This window comes from Anabrus simplex, chromosome 3 (genome assembly GCF_040414725.1).
Source record: "Anabrus simplex isolate iqAnaSimp1 chromosome 3, ASM4041472v1, whole genome shotgun sequence".
Lineage (NCBI taxonomy): Eukaryota > Metazoa > Arthropoda > Insecta > Orthoptera > Tettigoniidae > Anabrus > Anabrus simplex.
In genome coordinates this window covers 185,346,018-185,369,122 of record NC_090267.1, presented here as the reverse complement: position 1 = coordinate 185,369,122, position 23,105 = coordinate 185,346,018, and the positions used below count along the sequence as shown (strand labels likewise).

Sequence of the window (23,105 nt, the reverse complement as noted above, 5' to 3'; positions counted from 1 at the left end):
AACAACAGATAGGGAATCTGCCACCTGGGCGACAGCCCTAAATGCAGATCAGTAGTGATAGATTGATTCAATATACAATACAACAAATGCCTAATTCGTTTTGGTGTATATGTAGATAAATAAGTATGAAACTACTAAACTTTTAGTGAAAAAATCATTTTGTGTATGTCACTGTCTCTCTTTTTTAATAGCCTATTGGAATTTGAAAAAAAAAAAAAAAAAAAAAAAAAAAAAAAAAAAAAAAAAAAAAAAAAACCACCCTCGTATATCACCTACAAATCTCTGTGGGAAGGACGATTTCACTTCTTTTACCTTTTGACAGTATGGGAAATGCTACAAAGCAGCTTGACATGAGTTGCGAGTCAGGCCAGTTGTCGCAGTAAAAGTGCCATATGTTAGCACTGTTTTGCCTAGTAGTTTCAAGCCGAATCCATTAAGAAATCCAATATCAGGAGCAAAAGTTAATTTCCACAGCCGTCCAGTGTTTTATAATAGTGATTGGGGGCAGATTTCTCGATGAGAAAAATTTGAATCTCTGCTCTGAGTTCAAAAATCTCAATAAAACTCTATTACTGCTGTATGGTAGGGAAAGTCAGGATATTCAGCTTCCACTTTTGACAGAAAATCATAGAACTGATGATGGTAGAGTCCATGAAAATGAACAAGGTTCACCATTGACACAACCGGTTCAAAAACACAACAGATTCAGGTATTTCCAACAGAGATTATACTGACAAATAATATGATGAATAACCATAGGCTCTGAACATCTTGCGTTGTCACAAGCTTTGAAAATGTCTCCAACTAAGTCTATGCCTGTTGCATACATATTTTTACCACCAGTTGTGATATACTTTTAGCTGATTCCACTTCAGATTGCACTTTGTAAACCATTTTCTCAAATTTCTTGAAAATATTTTCACTGCAGTTGTTCTATGCAGAGTATTCATAGGAGATCATTCTTTAGTCATTTCAAAGTCAGCAATGACTCATCAAATAAACAGCAGCAACTGTAATGTCTCAACTATTCCAGAGTCAAAGAGTACCACTCAAAATCATGTGTTGTTTGAGTGATCAGCCATAGACTGGTTTGATGCAGCTCTGCATGCCAGCCTAACCTGTGCTAACCTTTTCATTTCTATGCAACTATTGCATCCTACATCTGTTCTAATCTGACTGTCATATTCATACCTTGGTCTAACCCTACTGTTCTTACTGCCTACACTTCCTTCAACAAACAACTGAACAAGTCCTGGATGTCTTAAGATGTGTCCTATCACTTCTTCTCATCAAAGTTAGCCAAATCGATCTCTTCTCACCAATTCGATTCAGTATCTCTTCTTTTGTGATTCAATCTATCCATCTCACCTTCAGCATTCTTCTATAACACTACATTTCAAAAGCTTCTATTCTCTTTCTTTCTCCCTAGTTATCATCCATGTCTCACTTCCAAACAACGCCACACACCAGATGTAAGTTTTCAGAAACATCTTTCTAATTCCTATATCAATGTTCGAAGTGAGGAAATTTCTTTTCTTAAGTTAGGTCTTCCTTGCTTGTGCTAGTCTGCATTTTATGTCCTCCTTACTTCTGCCATCGTTAGTTATTTTACTACCCAAGTAACAATATTAATCTACTTCCTTTAAGACTTGATTTCCTAATCTAATATTACCTGCATCACCTGACTTCGTTCGACTGCACTCCATTACTTTTGTTTTGGACTTATTTATTTTCATCTTGTACTCCTTACCCAAGACTTTGTCCATGACATTCAGCAACTTCGAGATCATCTGCAGTCTCAGATAAAATAACAATACCATTGGCAAATCTCAAAGTTCTGATTTCCTCTCCCTGGATTGTGATTCCCTTTCCAAATTCCTCTTTGATTTCCTTTATTGTCTGTTCAATGTAAACACTGAAAGGGATGGGGGACAGAGTGCAGCCTTGCCTCACTCCTTTCTCGATTGCTGCTTCTTTTTCAAAGCCCTCGATTCTTATCACTGCAGATTGATTTTTATACAGACTGTAGATAATTCGTCGTTCTAGGTATGTGATCTCAATCACCTTCAGAATCTTAAATAGCTTGGTCCAATCAACATTATCGAATGCCTTTTTTAGGTCTACGAACGCCATGTACGCGGACTTGTCCTTCTTAATTCGATCCTCTAAGATCAGACGTAAAGTCAGGATTGCTTCACGTGTTCCTCTACTACGTTGATCTCTACTGCGCCACTCTGCTCACGGAAGCACGCAAGTAAATCGGCTCTCCGTTTAAGCGAATTTTGTAGGTGAACGGAAGCAGTGTGTGGTGTGTAAAAGTGCAGATCTGTGGAACTTGTGCCAGGGTTCAAGTTGAGACCAGTTTTTAATCGATATCGTTGTGTATATCAGCATAATATTAAAAATGGGCCGTCATCCTAATAAAGCTAGCAGCGGTAGTGCCAGCAGTGGTGCCAACGAAATCGAACAGGCGGTGAGAAAGGTACTGGACGAGGCTGTGCTCTCCGAATGCTTCGTGGAAAGTATTGTAAGTGCAGTGGCAAGACAGGTGACGGAAATTGTGGTGAAAGAACTTGAGCGTAGTCTCCAGTTCAATGCTGAATTGATGAATGACCTAAACAAAAAACTCGAGTGCCGCGAAAGGGAAATAAAACATCTCAAAGAAGTTGAGGCGAAGTGCGACTCCCTGGAACAGTACCAAAGGAGGTCAAGTTTACGTCTGTTTGGTATTGATGAAAGTGAGGGTGAGAACACAGACGACATTGTTGTGAGCCTCTGCAATAAACTGGACGCCAAGGTAACCAAAACTGACATTGACAGGAGCCACAGAGTAGGACCGAAGGTGCCAGGAAAACCTCGACCCATCATTGTGAAGTTCACGTCCTTCCGCTCCAGGCAAGAGGTTTTCAAACGGAAGCGCCAACTGAAAGGAACACCTACCACGATACGAGAAGACTTGACTGCAACTCGTCTAGCAATTCTGAAGGCAGCCATCACTGTTCATGGACTAAGGAACACTTGGACTGATCACGGGGATATCATAATTAAGTTGGCAGATGGTACAAGGCGTCGTATCAACCGCATGTGTGATATTCCTCGATTGTAATCTGCAAACATCACCACATCAGTACAGAACTACATTCGCTTTTAATGTGAGTACCGAAATATTGTCTTCCCTTGCTTTCATAGTAGGAATTCACTACAGTTAAGTTTCACTTTCTCTTTCTCTTTCTCCTCTCTCTCACTCTCTCTCTCTCTCTCCTCCTCCTCCCTCCCATTCATCAATCTCCCATAACACACTTTTACTATATCAGGTATCTGTTTTCCAAATATAACATCGCTAGTTAGAACCCTCTAATTTAAAATTAGATTCATTTGTGTGATTTACCTTGTATAATCTGTTTGCAGTGTGTTCTGTCATTGTTATTAGCTTTGCACTGTCTTTTATTTCTCCAGTGATCGGTATTGCTTGAACTGTATTTAACCGTAGTCCTCTCGTTAGTACTGTTTTAGTTTTAATTTTCTGTTCCGAAGTTGGCATACCTTTTAACACAACAAGGGCATGCTTCTGACGACAGTAGGTCTAAGCGCATTCCTTTAATTCCATCCCCTTGCTCCCCTCTTCCGTTAACCGCTCCCTTCACTCACATAGGTGCTACAGCAAACCCAGGTCCTATTTCAGCCGCTACTATCTTGAACGAAACCGTGGACCAATTTCCAAGAGCTCTTAATGTTTGTCACTGTAATGTGCAGTCTTTGCTCTCCCAAACGCGCATGGATGAAATGCATAACCTGTTTTCTACGCACCAGTTCCATGCAATTCTTATGTCTGAAACGTGGCTGAGCAGCAAATGCCCCAATTCAGCTGTTGACATAGACGGGTACGTCCTTCTACGAAATGACCGCGAGGGGAAAGGCGGTGGGGGGGTGGCTGCTTATGTTGCCAGAGACCTCAATCCTCAAGTAATTAGCCATTCACCTTCACAGTATGAACGTAAACCAGAGTTTTTGTTTATAGAGATAACACTGTCTAGAACGAAATGCTTGCTAGGAGTAGTTTACAAGCCTCCGAAAGTAGGGTATTTGACCGACCTTGAGACTGAAATACTAAACCTTCTGCCAGACTATGAACACGTTATTGTAATGGGAGACTTCAACACAAATTTGTTAGACAGTACCGCAGCTTCAACTCGACAGTTTCGTAACATTTTTGAAACATGTAACATGACAATTTTACCTCTCGGACCAACCCACCACACTAATAGCAGTCACACCCTTCTCGATCTAATAATAACAAACAATTCAGCGAAAGTCCTGCAACATGGACAGACATCAGCCCCGGGGCTATCTGGACATGACATAATCTACCTGTCCTACCAATTACAAACTCCGAAACCAAGGTCGAAAATATTATCATTCAGGGACCTCAGAAGAATTGACGCAGATAAATTAGAAGAAGATGCTCTTTCCGTGCCGTGGATGGAGATAAATCGCGCCAATAATCTACAGGAAATGGTCTCAACATTTAATAACCTAGTAACGTAACTCTACGATCGGCACGCCCCAGTGCGTAGGAGAAAAGGTTCCAGAGCTCCTAAGCCGTGGATAGATGATGAAATTCGCCACTTAATGGCTAAACAAGACGCTGCTCATAGACGATACAAGCACTACCCAACGGAAGTGAACCACCAGACTTATAAAACACTGCGTAACAAACCGACCTCTAAAATTCGAAGCGCTAGACTACGTTACGCCCATAACTTGATTAGACCTGACGTACGCCCTGCGACGATGTGGAAATCTATGAAATATTTTGGTATCAATAACCAGAAATCTAACGATGAACTAAATGTTAACGTAGATGAATTAAACGACCATTTCATCTCGCCAATGGGAATTAATCCGGTCGTAAAGGAAAAAACTATTAATACATATGATAATACGCCATCTCCACAAAGAGATCAATTTTACTTCAGTCACGTCACACCGCAAGAAGTGATTGACTCAATAAAACGCATCAAGACCAGGGCTAGGGGCGTAGATAATATAGGCCATGAAATGCTCATGAAAATTCTCCACCACATCATTTATCCATTGGTGAATATTTTTAATTACTCACTGCAACAGGGGACTTATCCGGAAATATGGAAAATGGCCACAGTTCGCCCGCTTCCAAAAATAAGACTGGCGAAGGACGTCGGTGACTATCGGCCGATTATCATCTTATGCATATTGTCAAAAGCTTCAGAATTCATAGTTCACAAGCAAATTACCGACTATCTTATTCAACACAATCTCCTTGATATCCACCAGTCCGGCTTTAGATCGAAACACAGCACCTGCAGTGCATTAACACATGTGACTGATGACATAAGGCAAGCTATGGACAACAAACAACTGACAGTTCTAGCGTTATTGGACTTTAGTAAATCTTTCGACACTGTTGACAGGGACATACTTATATCCAAATTAAATAGTTTAAATTTCTCCGCGAGTGCACTCCAGTGGATCAGATCCTATCTCACCGGTCGCCAGCAGTGTGTACTTAACAAAAACAACAACAACAATGAATATTCAAATTGGCGTATGGTCGACGTAGGAATACAACAAGGATCTGTACTGGGCCCCCTATTTTTCTCTTTGTATATAAATGGCATATCTTCCGGATTAAAACACTGTAAATACAACTTATACGCTGATGACCTACAGATATATATACACAGCAAACCCGAAAACCTACACTCAGAAAAACGTCACCTGAATGAAGACTTTATGACCATAGATATATGGGCCAGAACTCACGGATTAAAATTAAACCCATCAAAATCCCAGGCAATAATTATTGGTTACCCTAAATTACTTTGCAAGCTCAATCGAACAGCGTTACCACAGTTGTCCATAAGTGGTACTCCCATACAGTATAGCCAAAATGTAAGAAATCTTGGCATAATATTTGACGAACATCTGTCCTGGTCTGCCCAAACTATATCTGTGTGTAGGAAAATATACGGAACGCTACGCTGTCTCAGCAAATTCAAATTCACTTTCCCTTTTAAACTAAAGAAAATTCTTGTTGAATCACTCGCATTACCTCATTTTGATTATTGCGACATAGTTTACAACAAAAACAATATAAATATAAGTCACCACCTTATCAATACAAAATTTATTCACATTCAGCTAGTAAATATGGTCAAGACTAGTTTCGACCCCTAGGGGGTCATCTTCAGTTGACATGCATAAAAGATATATTTTACAAAAACATCACATGTAATGATTAAAACTTAAATTGAACTGATCATAAATGTTGGTATGTATGTCTTGGTACATTTGGGCTATTGCATGTGTCAATTCTAAGTTTTCCAGTATACAGTGTCAGGGTAATTAGTTAGCTAATATACATCATCCATGAAATTACATGCTATTTTTCATGTTATCAATATCCAATTTGGGTTGTACAATGTGGTATACATACATTTGTGTAAATTAATAGTAGTAAGTTCAGTAATATACATTAAAAGTTGGTTCTTAAATTACATTAATTGGTTGTTGATCAGTCATAAGAAAATGTAGAATTATTGGTTTGGACACTTGTGATTAAAATATTAGTATGCAATACCTTGTTGGCATATATCTTAAATGCTAAAGTGTCAGTTTATAAAGCCTATTATTCTTATTTTATGTCTTGGAATAGGGTTAAACTTTTTTTTAAAACTATTTGTTTTGCTTAGTATAGGCATTAGATAATCTTGTTAAATTGGACACATAACTAAAACAGTGGTATATATATGCCTGGTTAAAAATACATTGCATTAATATTATTGATATGTGGTGCTATATATACATTGTTTGGGATAAAAATGGGGTTAACGAGTTTACTTTCAACTTGTCTAGATCCCATCTCCTTACATTCCTTCCTTTCTTCAATTTCTTCAACTTCAGATGGCATTTCATGACCAACAAGTTGTGGTCAGAGTACACGTCAGCTCCTGGGAAAGTTTTGCAATCCAACACCTGGTTTCTGAATCTCTGCCTAATCATAATAAAGTCTATTTGATACCTTCCAGTGTCTCCAGGTCTCGTCCACGTATATAGCCGTTGTTTGTCGTGTTTGAACCACGTATTAGCAAGGACTAAATTATGATCAGTGCAGAATTCAACCAGCCGACTTCCTCTTTTGTTCCTTTGTCCCAATCCGAATTCTCCTACTGTATTACCTTCTCTTCCTTGGCTTCCTTGGCCTACCACTGCATTCCAGTCTCCCATCACAATTAAATTCTCGTCACCTTTTATACATTGTATTAAATCTTCTATCTCTTCATATATTCTTTTGATTTCCTCATCATCCGCTGAACTAGTAGGCATATAGACCTGCACTATTGTGGTGGGCATTGGTTTGGTATCTATCTTGACGACAATAATTCTTTCACTATGCTGGTCATAGCAGCTTACCCGCTGCCCTACCTTCTTATTCATTATTAAACCAACTCCTGCATTTCCGCTGTTTGATTTTGTGTTGATAATTCTGTAGTCGCCTGACCAATAATCCTGTTCTTCCTGCCAACGTACTTATACCAACTACATCTAACTTTAGTCCAAATCATATGACTCATTAATTAAGGGGTTACTGATGCTGCTCCCAATGCCCTCAACTCTTCTGAGTAACTGTTCCTGCAGAAAGTCTGATAGTATTACATAAATTTAATTTCTCTGGATACATTTCTTTGTCCGTTCCAATTAAACATGATTTAATTAACCCACCATCAGTATATATTTTTTCTTCCTTGAGTAACAAATGAGCTATTCATAAACTTACTTTAATTGCAGCCTCATTTTCACTTTCACTTTAGTGAAGAAACTGTGCTGTAATGAAATACTGTGTTTTAATGTTTCTGAACATTCCTTCCCTGTAATTGTTTGTCTATCCCTTAGTCCCATTTCTTGCTCTAGGGTCGGGGATGAGGTGAAACAAAATTATGTAGCACGATCGGTCAGATGCCCTTCCTGATGCCAACCTTAGTTGAGGAGCAAATGAAGATGAAATGAATGACTGTGAATGAAGGAAGGAAGGTGGAAAGAATCGGCTGTGGCCTATGAATAGGAATTGACCTGGCATTTGCCTGTAAGTGAAAATAGGAAACCACATGAAACCATTCTCAGGATAGCTGACTGTGGAGTTCGAACCCACACATCTCCCAAATGCAGAGCTTGGCTCCATAGCTGCAGCACGAAACGTGCACGGCCACTCCGCTTGGTGATCATTCCTTCCCTATGAGTTGGGAATATTTTGACGAATGCTTAGTCTCTTCATGCTGACAATATGTAGTACTCTTTTAGTATAGCGATAGTGTCACTGCAAAATTAATATAATTCTGTACCATCTAACTCAGTAACAGAATAATTCTCACTGCATTCTGCCTTAAAAGGAAGACACTTTAAGTACATTTTTCTCTTCTTTTGTGCAACAAGGTGGATATACACAGGTATTAACATGAGAACAAAATGTCGTACAACGCCAAATTATCACAGCAGAGGCCACGAAGCAATGTGCGAATGCGAAGACATAGGAGCACCACACACAGTCTCTCTTTCTACTCCTCAACTTGAAGCTGGCCGTTAATACCATGGAACCAGCCATAGACAATACGTATTTAAAAAAAACATAGAAATGTTCCAAGAGATGTTGACATATTAATTTGTCGCACTTGATGAAATATTATCCCACTTTTACACTTTTAGCCGGCCCCGCGGTGTAGGAGTAGCGTGCCTTCCTCTTACCCGACGGCCCTGTGTTTGATTCCCGGCCAGATTAGGGATATTTACCTGCATCTGAGGGCTGGCTCGGGTTCCACTCAGCCTATGTGATTAAAATTGAGGAGCTATCTGAGTGTGAGATAGCGGCCCCGGTTTAGAAAGCCAAGAATAACGGCCGAGAGGATCCACTGTGCTGAGCAGCAGTGGCTTGGTAGGCCATGGTCTTCTGGGGCTATTGTGCTACGGGGTTTGGTTTTGGTTCACATATTTAAGTATTTGGAAATGTTACACCCTTGCTTAGCTTGCATGCTGCAGAAAGAGAAGTGGCAGGTCATAGTATGCTGACTCCTGATCTAAATGACAATTCCAAAATTTATAATTAACATACATAAACTGATAAGTAACCTACTCTAGTATAAGGCCGCAACTAGAGACACAGGATGTAAAATAATGAAAAAAAAAAATAGCTGAATGGGAGATGCAGAGAGCAACTTTCTGAAGAACGTATATTGTACACTTCACAAAATGAACATCATAGAAGTTCCCAAAATGTTCAAAGCAAACCTTTAGTTTGCACCCAGGGGAGCAAATGAAAAACGACTTGCCACCGTGATCACAACAGTTCAGAAAGGTCAAAGAAACTTTTTTTTGGGTGTTGTAAAGCATTCAGGATAATCAGCTAGGTAACCGCCCTGAATAATTAAATGAGGATACAGTAGTCACGAGAACTCATCGAATGTGATGGCATGCAACCAAATGCATACTAGTTTGTCATGTAGTTAGTTGTGACACTGGCTATTCTTTATTCCCAGTTGCAGACAATATGATGACAAATTTTGTAGTATTGGAAAAGCTGACATCTAGAGGCTGAATATGCCTAGTGGTTCTGGGTAATATAAATTTCAATTTCACACACTTTCCAGGAGTAATGGAAAGGAACAAAAGTGTAAAAGAAGTAACATATTGCACCTTACTGCGTCTAGTAGAGAGGTGTTAAAATTCTCTGGCAACTCAGATGATCTCAGGTTATAGTTATGATAAATATCTTCGCTTAACGTGGGATCTGAGGAGTGGTACGGTGCTCCTAAAATTATAGCCTATCAATACCTCAGATGGATGTCTCCTCCCTACGTACCAGATTAAACGACGTGAAGAAACAAGAATTGCACCTTACATCTGTATACTTATTCTATAGCTCCTACCTATAAATAACTTCACCATACATGGTTAATATTAACTACCGTATTTATTTGCATAGTGGACCCCTTTTTCCCCCCCCACTTTTGCAGCCAAAAATAGTAAAGGTGGGTCCAATATGCAATAGCCTCAAAATTGTGTGCAGCAAACACACGACTTCTAGGTTATAAAGAGATATAAATTGTACGTGTAAACATTTTATACTATTATTTAACCAACTTAGAATGTATTAAGTTATACCAGCTATTTTCGTCAGAAGGCAGTATTTCTAAACGTAAAAAGACAAATGGTGAACACGACTTTTAGGCCTACAGTACATATAAAAGCCCGTTTTAGTTACTCGTATCTCGTCATTCGTTACATCTCATTAATTCCTCTGGTGAGGTTGACGTCAGGAAGAGCATACGGCCGTAAAAACTCGCTACGAAGATTTGTCTCACTTCATACTCGATCCCGTAGAAGAAAGGGATAAGGGTATCGTGTTATCATATACTTAAATATTGATACGAAAGAAGTTAATGGCCAGTCATTTGCCTCTGTCAGTTCAGCAGTAGGCCTACCACACAGTAAACCTGATCACTGCTTTCATTTGAATTATTATTGCCTTGCGCCGCCAACTTCCCTTTTAAAGTTAAAAACTTCATCACTGATCCGCACTGAACTAATAATTACAATGCTAAAGAGAGAAAGATGTTCCACCTATTCAATACCGTCGGCAACTGGGCATTGTAAGTGACGTCATCTTCACTGCTATCTCTCGTCAGTCGCATTAGCCATGCTTCATTCTCTTTGAGTTTGAGCCATGCACTGCAATCAAGAGCATACGAGGTCCCGTCTTTTTGAACCTTTTAAAAATAATTTTGTTCCCGACTATACATTCCAAACAGTGTAAATCTGATATCTGGTCTCTGATATTCCCAGTTGGTGTATATGTAGCAGAAGCCATTTCTTCCGAATAAAGCAGTGGTGTAGAAGGCATGCCAAACCATTAGATGATAACTAGCGTATGTTACGAGTTGTACTTCCGAATGTAATACATAGTAACTGGAAACATTCTTTTGATAAATGTGGCTCTTGAAACACAGACCCTTATTTTTAAGTACATTTCATGCTTGTTAACTACACTTATCACATCAGGATTTGCGTAAAGAGCTGTCCATGAGATAAGACAGACCACATTGTTTAGGTTAGGTATATTATCGCCCTGATAGTGCCAAAAGTTTGACGGAAAAAATAAAAATAAATAACAGGAAAATATACCACATTTGTGGATATCTACAGGTGTGGCGGTAATGAGTTTTATCATCATAATGTTTAATTTCGCATGTTCGTTGTCTCTTTTTTATTAACGCATACCCTAGTATATTTTTTTCGGCGTCTCCAAAAATCATTTAAAGTACGTGGAGACATAAAATTATTATTATTATTATTATTATTTGTTAGGTACGTTGGCAAGTACAACAATCGTTTTAATTGGATAGCTTTTATCAAGTTTTAAACTTACTTCTCTCCAAATATATACTTATATTGGCCCGAGTTATGAGATATTAAACGACCACTTTGTTAATGATCTCGCCTGCTGTATAAATAGCAACAACCGTGAATATTTCTCAACTAAAGTAAACTCGTTTTCTCATCCCGAGGGGGTACAGCTCTTTCTAGACACACCCGCAGTGGAGGGGAGTTACATGTACGGCTTTCACCGCATGTCAACCTTCCTACCATTCGTAAATCTCTGGAAGTACGGTATCAGGAATCGAAGTCAGACCCCCGAAAACAGCAACTAATTTTGCTAGCCATTACGCTGGCGGACATTATTAACTACAAAACACAGACATATAGCATGACTGATGCATGCGAAACACAGATGTACCGCATGGATTCGACACATTTTCATTGCGTAGGTCGTACAGACGAAACTATTCACAAATTTGTGCGATGTCATCAGAGCTGCAATAAGACTTGTACCCGCTTCGAAGCGGAATAGTCGTTGTTCTCTGACGAATTATGTTGGGGAGGTCTTATACGCAAGATTTATTTTTTTCATTTTCTTCGTCTCGAAAAGCCAGAGGGGGGGGGGGGCTCATACACAAGTAAATACGGTATATGGTTTATTAAAGTAAAATAAAATGTCTTGGAAAGAGAAAATTAAAATAACTGTTAATTTCATAACACTTGAAAATCAAATAAATCACATGGGAATGGTTCTATTTACAACTAGGGTACGACTTTGTTTTCCAAGTATGATCATCACTTGCTTGACATGAGCTAACCTAACATATAACATTTTATTCCGGTGGCTGAACTTATTTCTTTCAAATAATATCCACCGACATGCTGACTTCTCTTAAAACAATCTTATTTATAATGTATCTACCAATTTCCTAAATTTGAAATCATTCTGGACCATTAAATTGCTTTTCCAACATGATTATTTATCATGACTACCTTTGAATGATATGTTAAGTTACACAGTTTTCCTTGCCAAGTAAAATCTTGCATCTACTAGCCTAACCGTAATATACTTCAATCATATGTCATAACCTCAGAAAGTGAAAGTCTAATAAAATAAAGCACATTAGATACAAAAGCATGTAACATGATGGCAAAATCCATTAAAAAAAAAAAAATCTTACATTGTATGCCGTAGTCAGTTTATGGAAATCTTGTACGGAGATATTAGGCCTACATCGACTTTTAAAGGTTATGCTGAACTCGAGACTATGGTTTCAAAAGTATCAATCCTTGCGTTCTCGAATGCATTATATTTAGTTCTGTCTGTCACTAATCACAATCAAATTGGAAAGAGGAAAAGATATCATTAACACTTACGAAATTATGATTATTCGCGACCTTGAGCTCAGATGGAAAGCGCGCTCGCTGTACAGGTAGGTGGTTGTTGTTTGAGTCATCAGTCCATGGACTGGTTTGATGCAACCCTCCATGCCACCCTATCCTGTGCTAACCTTTTCATTTCTACGTAACTATTACATCCTACATATGCTCTAATCTGCTGGTCATATTCATACCTTGGTCTACCCCTACCGTTCTTACCAACTACACTTCCTTCAAAAACCAACTGAACAAGTCCTGGGTGTGTCAAGATGTGTCCTATCATTCTATCTCTTCTCGTCAAATTTAGCCAAATCGATCTCCTCCCACCAATTCGATTCAGTATCTCTTCATTCGTGATTCGATCTATCCATCTCACCTTCAGCATTCTTCTGCAACACCACATTTCAAAAGCTTCTATTCGCTTTCTTTCTGAGCTAGTTATCGTCCATGTTTCACCTCCATACAATGCCACGCTCCACACAAAAGTCTACAAAATCATCTTTCTAATTCCGATATCAATGTTTGAAGTGAGCAAATTTCTTTTCTTAAGAAAGCTCTTCCTTGCTTGTGCTAGTCTGCATTTTATGTCCTCCTTACTTCTGTCATCGTTAGTTATTTTACTACCCAAGTAATAATATTCATCTACTTCCTTTAAGACTTCATTTCCTAATCTAATATTTCCTACATCACCTGCCTTCGCTCGACTGCACTCCATTACTTTTGTTTTGGACTTAATTTATTTTCATCTTGTACTCCTTACCCAAGATTTCATCCATACCATTCAGCAACTTCTCAAGATCTTCTGCAGTCTCAGATAAAATAACAATATCATCGGCAAATCTGAAGGTTTTGATTTCCTCTCCTTGGACTGTGATTCCCTTTCCAAATTCCTCGTTGATTTCCTTTACTGCCTGTTCTATGTAAACATTGAAAAGGAGAGGGGACAAACTGCAGCCTTGCCTCACTCCTTTCTGGATTGCTGCTTCGTTTTCAAAGCCCCCAATTCTTATCACTGCAGACCGATTTTTATACAGATTGTAGATAATTCTTCGTTCTCGGTATCTGATCCCTATCATCTTCAGAATCATAAATAGCCTGGTCCAATCAACATTATCGAATGCCTTTTCTAGATCTACGAATGCCATGTACGTGGGCTTGTCCTTCTTGCTTTGATCCTCTAAGATCAGACGTAAAGTCAGCATTGCTTCACGTGTTCCTACATTTCTTCTGAAGCCAAATTGATCTTCTCCCAACTCGGCTTCAACTTGTTTATCCATTCTTCTGTAAATAATACATGTTAAAATTTTCCAGGCATGAGATAATAAACTAATGGTGCGATAGTTTTCACACCTGTCAGCACCGGCTTTCTTGGGAATAGGTATAACAACATTCTGCCGAAAATCGGATGGGACTTCTCCTGTCTCATATATCTTGCACACTAAATGAAATAACCTTGCCATGCTGGTTTTTCCTAAGGCAGTCAGTAATTCAGAGGGAATGTCATCAATTCCAGGTGCCTTGTTCCTATTTAGGTCACTCACAGCCCTGTCAAACTCTGACCTCAAAATTGGGTCTCCCACTTCATCAGCGTCAACAGCCTCTTCATGTTCCAGAACCAAATTATCTACATCTTTACCTTGATACAACTGTTGGATATGCTCCTGCCATCTTTCTGCTTCGTCTTCTTTCCCTAGAAGTGGCTTTCCATCTGAGCTCTTAATATTCATACACCTAGATTTCCTTTCTCCAAAGGTTTCCTTGATTTTCCTGTATGCAGCATCTACCTTTCCCAGGACCATACAGCCTTCGACATCTTTGTACTTCTCCTTCAGCCATTCTTCCTTAGCTACCTTGCACTTTATATCCACTTGGTTCTTTAATCGCCTGTATTCTTTTCTGCCCTCTTCATTTCTAGCATTCTTGTATTTTCGTCGTTCATCAATCAGGTCTAGTATCTCCTGAGTTATCCACTGATTCTTAGCTGATCTTTTCTTACTTCCTAACATTTCTTCAGCAGCCCTACTGACTTCATTTTTCATTACTCTCCACTCTTCCTCTATACTGTTTCCTTCAGCCCTTTTATTTAGTCCTTGTGCAACATGTTCCTTGAAACAATCCCTCACACTCTTTTCTTTCAACTTGTCTAAATCCCATCTTTTTGCATTCTTTCCTTTCTTCAATTTCTTCAACTTCAGATGGCATTTCATGACCAACAAGTTGTGGTCAGAGTCCACATCCGCTCCTAGGAAAGTGTTGCAATCCAATACCTGGTTTCTGAATCTCTGCCTAATCATAATGAAGTCTATTTGATACCTTCCAGTGTCTCCAGGTCTCGTCCACGTATACAGCCGTCGTTTGTGGTGTTTGAACCAAGTATTGGCAAGGACTAAATTATGATCAGTGCAGAATTCAACCAGCCGACTTCCTCTTCGTTCCTTTGTCCCAATCCAAATTCTCCTACTGTACTACCTTCTCTTCCTTGGCCTACCACTGCATTCCAGTCTCCCATCACAATTAGATTCTCATCACCTTTTACATATTGTATTAAATCATCTATCTCCTCATATATTCTTTCGATTTCTTCATCATCCGCTGAACTAGTAGGCATATAGACCTGCACTATTGTGGTGGGCATTGGTTTGGTGTCTATCTTGACGACAATAATTCTTTCACTATGCTGGTCGTAGTAGCTTACCCGCTGCCCTATTTTCTTATTCATTATTAAACCAACTCCTGCATTTCCCCTGTTTGATTTTGTGTTGATAATTCGGTAATCGCCTGACCAAAAATCTTGTTCTTCCTGCCAACGTACTTCACTTATATCAACTACATCTATCTTTAGCCTACCCATCTCCCTTTTCAGATTCTCTAACCTACCACAACGATTCAAACTTCAACATTCCACGCTCCGACTCGCAGAATGTCAGTATCCATCTTCCTGATGATCGCCCCCTCTCGTGTAGTCCCCACCCGGAGATCCGAATGGGGGACTAGTTTACCTCCGGAATATTTTACCCGGGAGGAAGCCATCATCAGTATATCATTCATACAGAGAGAGCTGCATGTCCTCGGGAGTTAGTTACGGCTGTAGTTTCCCGTTGCTTTCAGCCGTGTAGCAGTATCAACACAGCTAAGTCACGTTGAGTATTATTACAAGGCCGTATCAGTCAATCATGTAGACTGCCGCCCTTGCAACTACCGAAAGGCTGCTACCCCCCTTTCGATGAACCATTCGTTAGTTTGGTCTCTCAACAGATACCCATCCGATATGGTTGCACCTGCGGCTCGGCTATCTGCATCATTGGGACACGCAAGCCTCACCACCGCGGCAAGGTCACATGGTTCGTACAGGTGGGTACGAGTGTGTAATGTGCGCAAATAAAACGACTGCGGTTTTTATAACATTTTAACACAAAGAAATGAAATTCCCAGTCTTATATTAGGACGAAAACAGTAAGAGGCAATCTCAAAACCTCCCATGGCTTTATGTATGTAGGGTGCAACATCTGTTCTGGTCTCTATAACACAATCGTATACGATAATATTAAAATAATGAATTTGTGTTAAGAAGGAGCAGTTTCGACTCCTGCCTGAAAGCCCAGTGACTAAACAATGTCCTGAGGGAAATGCCGAAAACCTGTTCAGCGATACACTCGAACGTGTATGAGGTTGTATTTGTAAAAATGAAAGCATATGGCATCTCTACAAGAAGGTACGAAGTAGCTGTTTAGCCATAATTTATCAGACATCTCTTAATTCAAATACATACTTATTTTTTTCTAAGAACTAGGCCTAATTTTGCAATTGCATAAGCCTTCTTTTAAATAAATAAGATAACCAAGGATCATACCTGGTGGCCTGCTTCAGTGGTATGCTGCTGAGGATGGTAATGCCGAGGCACATGATACTGGTATGGTTGGTAATATGGATGGGGATGAGGAGGGTACTGGGAGTAGGGCTGATGGTATGCTTGCTGTTGAGGATATGGATACTGTGGGTGTGGAGGTCTGGGAGGCAGAGGTACTGTCTGGGGAGGAGTGTTGGCTGCACTTGGAGGATACTGTTGATATGGAGCTGATGGTTGCTGCTGAGGAGGTGGAGCAGCTGTAACATGAGGTTGTGGTGGAGTGACAGCAGGAGGTGCCACAGGTTTATGTGCCACTGCTGGTTCTGTAGTCTTGGCTGGAGGTGCAGGACTTGTATCCATTGGCTGTTGCTCAGATTCATTGTTTGGTTGTACCTCCATGGCCTGCATGGAACAGAGACTACATGAGTTATTTTTGTTCAGAAAATATTCAAAGATAAGAAATAAATGAGCACATCAAATATGTTGAAAAGAAGAAGATGATGCACGATATGAAAGAACATTTATTTCACTTTTTTTATTTTATGCATGCTTGTTCTCTCGAACATTATGAGACCCATATACAGTATACTCCTCTCCAACTGATCTCGAGTGACACCTTATTTTCACAAATCTGAGGAGGTAAATGTGATAAAAGGTTTTTTTTTTAAAGTCTACTGATCTACCGGTATTAGTAAATGTTTTACAGTCAAGATATATCACAAATTTTTGACACTACCAATTTTTTTTCACAATTTCTTTGTGTATTTCTTATCTATTACACTTTTTTTTTTTTGGTGGTGATTTTGGGCAAATTTTGTAATGAAAAGCTGCAATATATCACAGGACCATCACCTACCAGTTGAAGGCATAGGACCAATCAATGTATATCTGAATCAACACACCAATATCTTGCACTTCGAGATATCAAGATTGATTCCTAAGGTATTTGGCAACTTTCTCTGTGTGTCATTGAAACCTTTTAGTGCCCGAAGCCTATACTGGAAGTTCAGACTTAATTTTATATTTTTACACACAAACAAATCATTATAGACTGTTATACCTTTCAGCATTCAGTCTGCAAGCTTCTGTGAATTTACTCAATGCCTTTAGCTCTGTGGCCTAGTTTAGTTCCACACCTCTTATCTTTAAATTGCTAGAAACCGAGTCTAACCATAGTTGTCTCGACCTCCCTCTATTTCTCCTTCCCTCCATGACCAAGTCCATTATTCTCCTAAGTAACTTGGCCTCCGCCGTTCATCTCATGTGACACCAACATCAAAGCTGGTTTATGCATACCGCTTCATGAAGTGAGCTCAATCATAACTTTGCCTTATCTCCTCATTCTGAGTACCCTCCTGCCAAGTCTGTTATTTCTAACGTATGAAAAAGATAATCTGAGACAACCCAGCATTCACTCCCGTACACCAATGCTGGTCTCAAAGCAGACCAGTGTAAAGATAGTTTCATCCAGGAGCAACTTCTTTCTTACATAATACTATTGATCACAACTGTGATCTCACTTCATTAGCTTTGCTGCACCTTGATTCAATCTCACTTACGTGCTATATTACCAACCTGGGAGAATACATATCCTAAAAACTTAAAATGGTCCACCTGTTCCAGTTTTGTATTCCACACCTGACATTCAATTCTCTAAGATTTCTTTCCTGCTTATATCACTTTAGTCTTAAAAATACTAATTTTCATAGCATTCCCACTGCAGCTATTTTTAAGTTACATGACTGCAAACTTTAAGCACACTCTGCCATTAAGAACAAGTCTTATGGCAAAGGCAAAACTGCTTTCTACATTTCTCCCTAACTGAATCCCTCCCAGCTACTTTATACCTTTCAGTAGATGATCCATGTAAACTATGAACGAAAGTGAAAGATTAATATAACTCCTCTAAGTATCTCAAACCAAGAACTCGCTCCACCATCAAATCTCACTGCAGCTCAAAAATGCCTGTGATTGTATTTAACAATCTACCCTTTGGTACTCTGCCATATGCCTTCCTGAAACATAAATGTAACTGTCTTGTAGCATTTTTAAATTACTTGGAGCATATTGAAAAATTAATCCTGACAACCCCTCTGTGGTCTGAAACCACGTCGGTTTTTATTAAACTAACTTCCACTAACGATGGCAAAAAAAAAAAAAAAAAAAAAAAAAAAAAAAAAAAAAAAAAAAAAAAAAAAAAAAATTTATTCAAAAAATTATGTTTCCAGAAGAAAATATTGAAGTATTCAAGCTCTTTAGGCCTCTTCAATCATTAAATAACTAGTGGTTCATCCCAGTGTGGCAGTGGCCATGTCATTTTTGTATGTATAAATATATTTCATTATTTTATATTAACCCAGAATCACTCGCGTGTTAGGTTTTCTCTCACATAATTTGTTCGCATTTGTAATTGTTTACTACAGGAGAATCAATTTTTAAAATATTTTTATGTTATGATTGAAATATTTCTGAAAGTAAATTGTAAACAATAATTTGTATTTACATAAAAATTATCTGTGGACTTTCCCATGGTGCTCATAATTTGGATGTTTGTATACTTTGAAAATGTAAGTAAAGTTAATGTTTAGAGACAATGGGACAGAATACAACATAAATAGATTAAAAACATAGGCCTATATGGAAAACAATAGTCTTAAGCAGGCCTGATTTTTAGCAATATAGTGCATGTGCACATCATGAAGGTTACACTCACAACAAATACAAACAGTTTCTTCTGTGTGGTAGTGGCAATTTTTGTGTTGCTGGACTGAGTAGCTCAGGTGGTAGAGTGCTAGTGTCTTGAGCTCACGTTGGTGAGTCTGATCCACGCTCAGTCCAGTGGTATTAGACGGCGCTCAAATACACCAGCTTTGTATTGGTAGATTTACCAGCACGTAAAACAACTCCAGTGGGACAAAATTCTGGCACCTCAGCATGTCTAAAAAATTTTAGGGTAGTTACTGGGATGTTAAATTAATAACATTACTATTTCTTCTGTGTGCTCTTTACATAGGCCTGGAGCAACTGTTACAATGATTCTGAGCGGAACTATTATTATTTTTTGGTGGGGGTGGGGGGAGTAAACACATTGTGTTTCTTCTGCAGATTCATTTGTGGGTAGCTTATCAACTCCGCCAACATTATTTTTTTCCCTCAGACGAAGAGAAGGGTTTGGAATTGATATGCCTCTGATCAGAGGTTGTTAAATGAGCATCAATTTAAGGAGTTGTACAAGCTATATCCTTCATGGTAACAGGTATTCGTATTTGCCTTGTAAACAACCTATGCTAATGTTCATAAGACTGAAGGAGATAGAAAGAGGCCAGCAATGATTTATTCTTGAATCGGAATACTGACTTCATACAATCCACAATCCCTTTGGCTTACTAGCCTTAACCTAATCAGAATCAATGGCATCATCATCGTGCACTGTAGATAACATCAATAGGTTCTTCCCAATTTAAGATACATGTACTACCACCACCAGTTTTGCAACCTAATACTGGATCAGGCTAACTCTGAGATATATGGAAATATGCTGACTGGCAAGGAATCTCTCGCAACTCTGGGGCGAAACGAATGAGAAATGAACAATTATGAAGCTATGTCAGAATAAATGTGACTGGGAAAAATGGAGTTCACGGAGAAAACCTACCCCTGTCCCACCCCCCTTTGATATTTTCAGCACGAATTCCATATTTTGGATTTGAAACAAGGACGCTAATGAAGTGGTGTTTAACCGGTCAGTCACAAATGGGCAACAACTATACGTTACTGAGAATTGGAATGTGTAAAGTTACCTTTCAGACAGTGTATGTAGCAAATAGAAAGTGTGAGTGATTTGAATAATAATAATAATAATAATAATAATAATAATAATAATAATAATAATAATAATAATAATAATAATAAATCCCACTAACTTCTTTTACGGTTTTCGGAGACGTCAAGGTGCCGGAATTTAGTTACACAGGAGTTCATTTACGTGTTAGTAATTCTACCAACACGAGACTGACAAATTTGGGCACCTTTAAATACCACTTAACTGAGAATGGTTAAATGAGCCAGTTTTATAAACCATTCTCCACTATTCGTAAACATTGTGGGACTTTGCCTAGCGCTGCGTGTGCCGTGCTGCCGCTCAGAGAATTGTGCACTGTTTTCTTTTGAGTGAACTTACATTTTACTTCTTCTGAGTTTTACAGTGTCTACCCCCGTTCATTTTTATATCGCCTCTTCTACTGATCTGGACTGTACTTGATCTTTCATTTTCCTTTTCCTATGCATTGTTTTTCATGTTTTAATCGGCTGATGATGACCTGGACTAGGGTCGAAACTGGTACCATTTCTACTTATTGTTAAATGGGAATGTAATTCACTACATTTCTTATTCTTTTGTATTGAATAGGTTGAATCTCTTTATCAATTATTTCAATTTTAACTGTAATATTCTTCAATATGGAACAATGAAATTTTTAACTTTAAAAGTCAAACAACAATCAACCACAGTAGTTTTTAATTCTCTAATCTAATAAAATAAAGCACATTAGATACAAAAGCGCCCAACATGATGGCAAAATCCCTTTTTTTAAATCTTTCCTTGTAATTTGGTCATCGGTATACTGTTCGTAGTCAGTTTATGGAAATCTTGTACGGCATAAATTTAAATTAGGCCTACATCGACTTTTAAAGGTTATGTTGAACTCGAGCACAGTATGGTTTTGAATGTAAATTTCGATTCTCAAGTTTTCAAATGTATTACAGTATATTCAATTCTGCCCGTCACTAATCACAAGCAAACTGGAAAGAGAAAATATATCATTAACACTTTCAAAATTATGGTTATTTGCGACCTTGAGCTCAGCTGGAAAGCGTGCTCGCTGTATAAGTCGGTACGAGTGCGAAATGATACAAAGTTTTTAAATGTAACGTGCGCAAATAAAACGACTGAGGTTTTTATAACATTTTAATACAAAAACGTTAAATTCCCAGGTTATATTAGGACCAAAACAGTAAGAGGCAATCCCAAAACCTCCCATGGCTTTATGTACGGTATGTAAAGTGTAACATCTGTTCTGTTCTCGATAACATAATTGTAGGGACGATAATATTAAAATACTAAATTTGTGTTACTTAAGAACGAGCAGTTTTGATTCCTGCCTGAAAGCCCAGTGAGTATACAGTGCCCTGAGGGAAATGCCAAAAACCTGTTTGGCGATCCACTCAAAAAAAGTAAAAAAAATTGAGCATCTAACCCTCAACATAATGTAGACATTTTGCAGGTAAGTACGAACGTTTAACGAAACTCGTTCCGTCTTAAAGTAGAGCTGTTGAAATGCACCCTGTCTCCTTCGAATTGTTGTTGACACTCTCTGCTTTATCATTTCCGATGATTCTCTAAACAATACCACCCGAATGCGATGCTAAGATGGTCCCTTATGCAAGTTCACCACCAATCATTTTTCCAGTAGGTACAGTACTTCCTCAAATTACCACAATGATGGGACGTTAACACCAAGATCCGTAAGTATGCCGTAGCCATCCTTTCGCGAGATACAGTTTCTTGAAAAACACGATCGAGGATTTAGCGTTGATGGGACTGAAATTTCTGGACGGTTGATCCAGGAAATCGTTTGAGGAATGGATAATGTGGGATTTTTACAACGTGATTTATTTAAGATGCTCACAGGACCACGTAATTTGAACGAATACTACAGGAAAACATAGTTTCCGGGAACGTATAATTGAGGTTCTACTGTATTTCCATGTGAACTAAACAATGTCTTTTGTTTGTCAGACTACCACATGTCACTGTCATGTATTTCGCCTGCGTAACTACCATATGAATGAAAAAAAAAGCTATGGTAGTGGCCTCTAGAAAGCAATCATTAACCCTCTTGGAGCCACGCAGTGGTGCGAGGCCCAGCCCCTTAAATTGCCAAAGCCGATCTGATCGGCCGGCAGAAAATTCTATGATATACCTAATATTGTGGCAACCTATAGTGAAGTGCATACTTTTGTGACAACCTATAGGGAAAGGGCTACCTGTTATTGTGTGCCTGACCTTGCTTTGGCAGTTTTAAGAGGGTGTTCAAAGCTTTCACAAGAGTTGCTTCCAGTGTTTAGAAACAATGCTAACTGGTCAGTAAGAGATTGTTCCTTGCACAAAGTGGATTTGTGAAAGCAAAATGGCAAGTGATTCAGTGATATTTTTCAGTTGGTATTGATGACGATAAATTAATGGAGTATTGGAATTGTGCAAAGTTAATGCGGATGATTTATTATCGGATAGCGATAGTCAATTTAGTTCAGAGAGTAGTGATGGAATTATACCAGACACGCCCCTGGATCACTGTAGCTAAAGAAGAGACGCTTATTTGTTTCAAACGGCACCAAAGCTACTGTGAATGTGGTGGTAGATGAAACTAGTGATTATGAAGATGATAATGTCTCTGGAGAACATTTTATGGAA

General features: G+C 38.8%; 1 protein-coding gene across 8 annotated transcripts in view; it reads right to left on the bottom strand.

Moving 5' to 3' along the window:
* LOC136866132 (SWI/SNF-related matrix-associated actin-dependent regulator of chromatin subfamily E member 1) overlaps positions 1-23,105 on the bottom strand; it is a 221,649-nt gene that overhangs the window by 12,765 nt on the left and 185,779 nt on the right. For all 8 annotated transcript variants that reach the window (XM_067142826.2, XM_067142828.2, XM_067142827.2 and 5 more), the window contains one exon: positions 16,637-17,035. In XM_067142826.2, the coding sequence (XP_066998927.2) occupies positions 16,637-17,035 (399 nt within the window). The remainder of the gene's footprint in view (positions 1-16,636; positions 17,036-23,105) is intronic.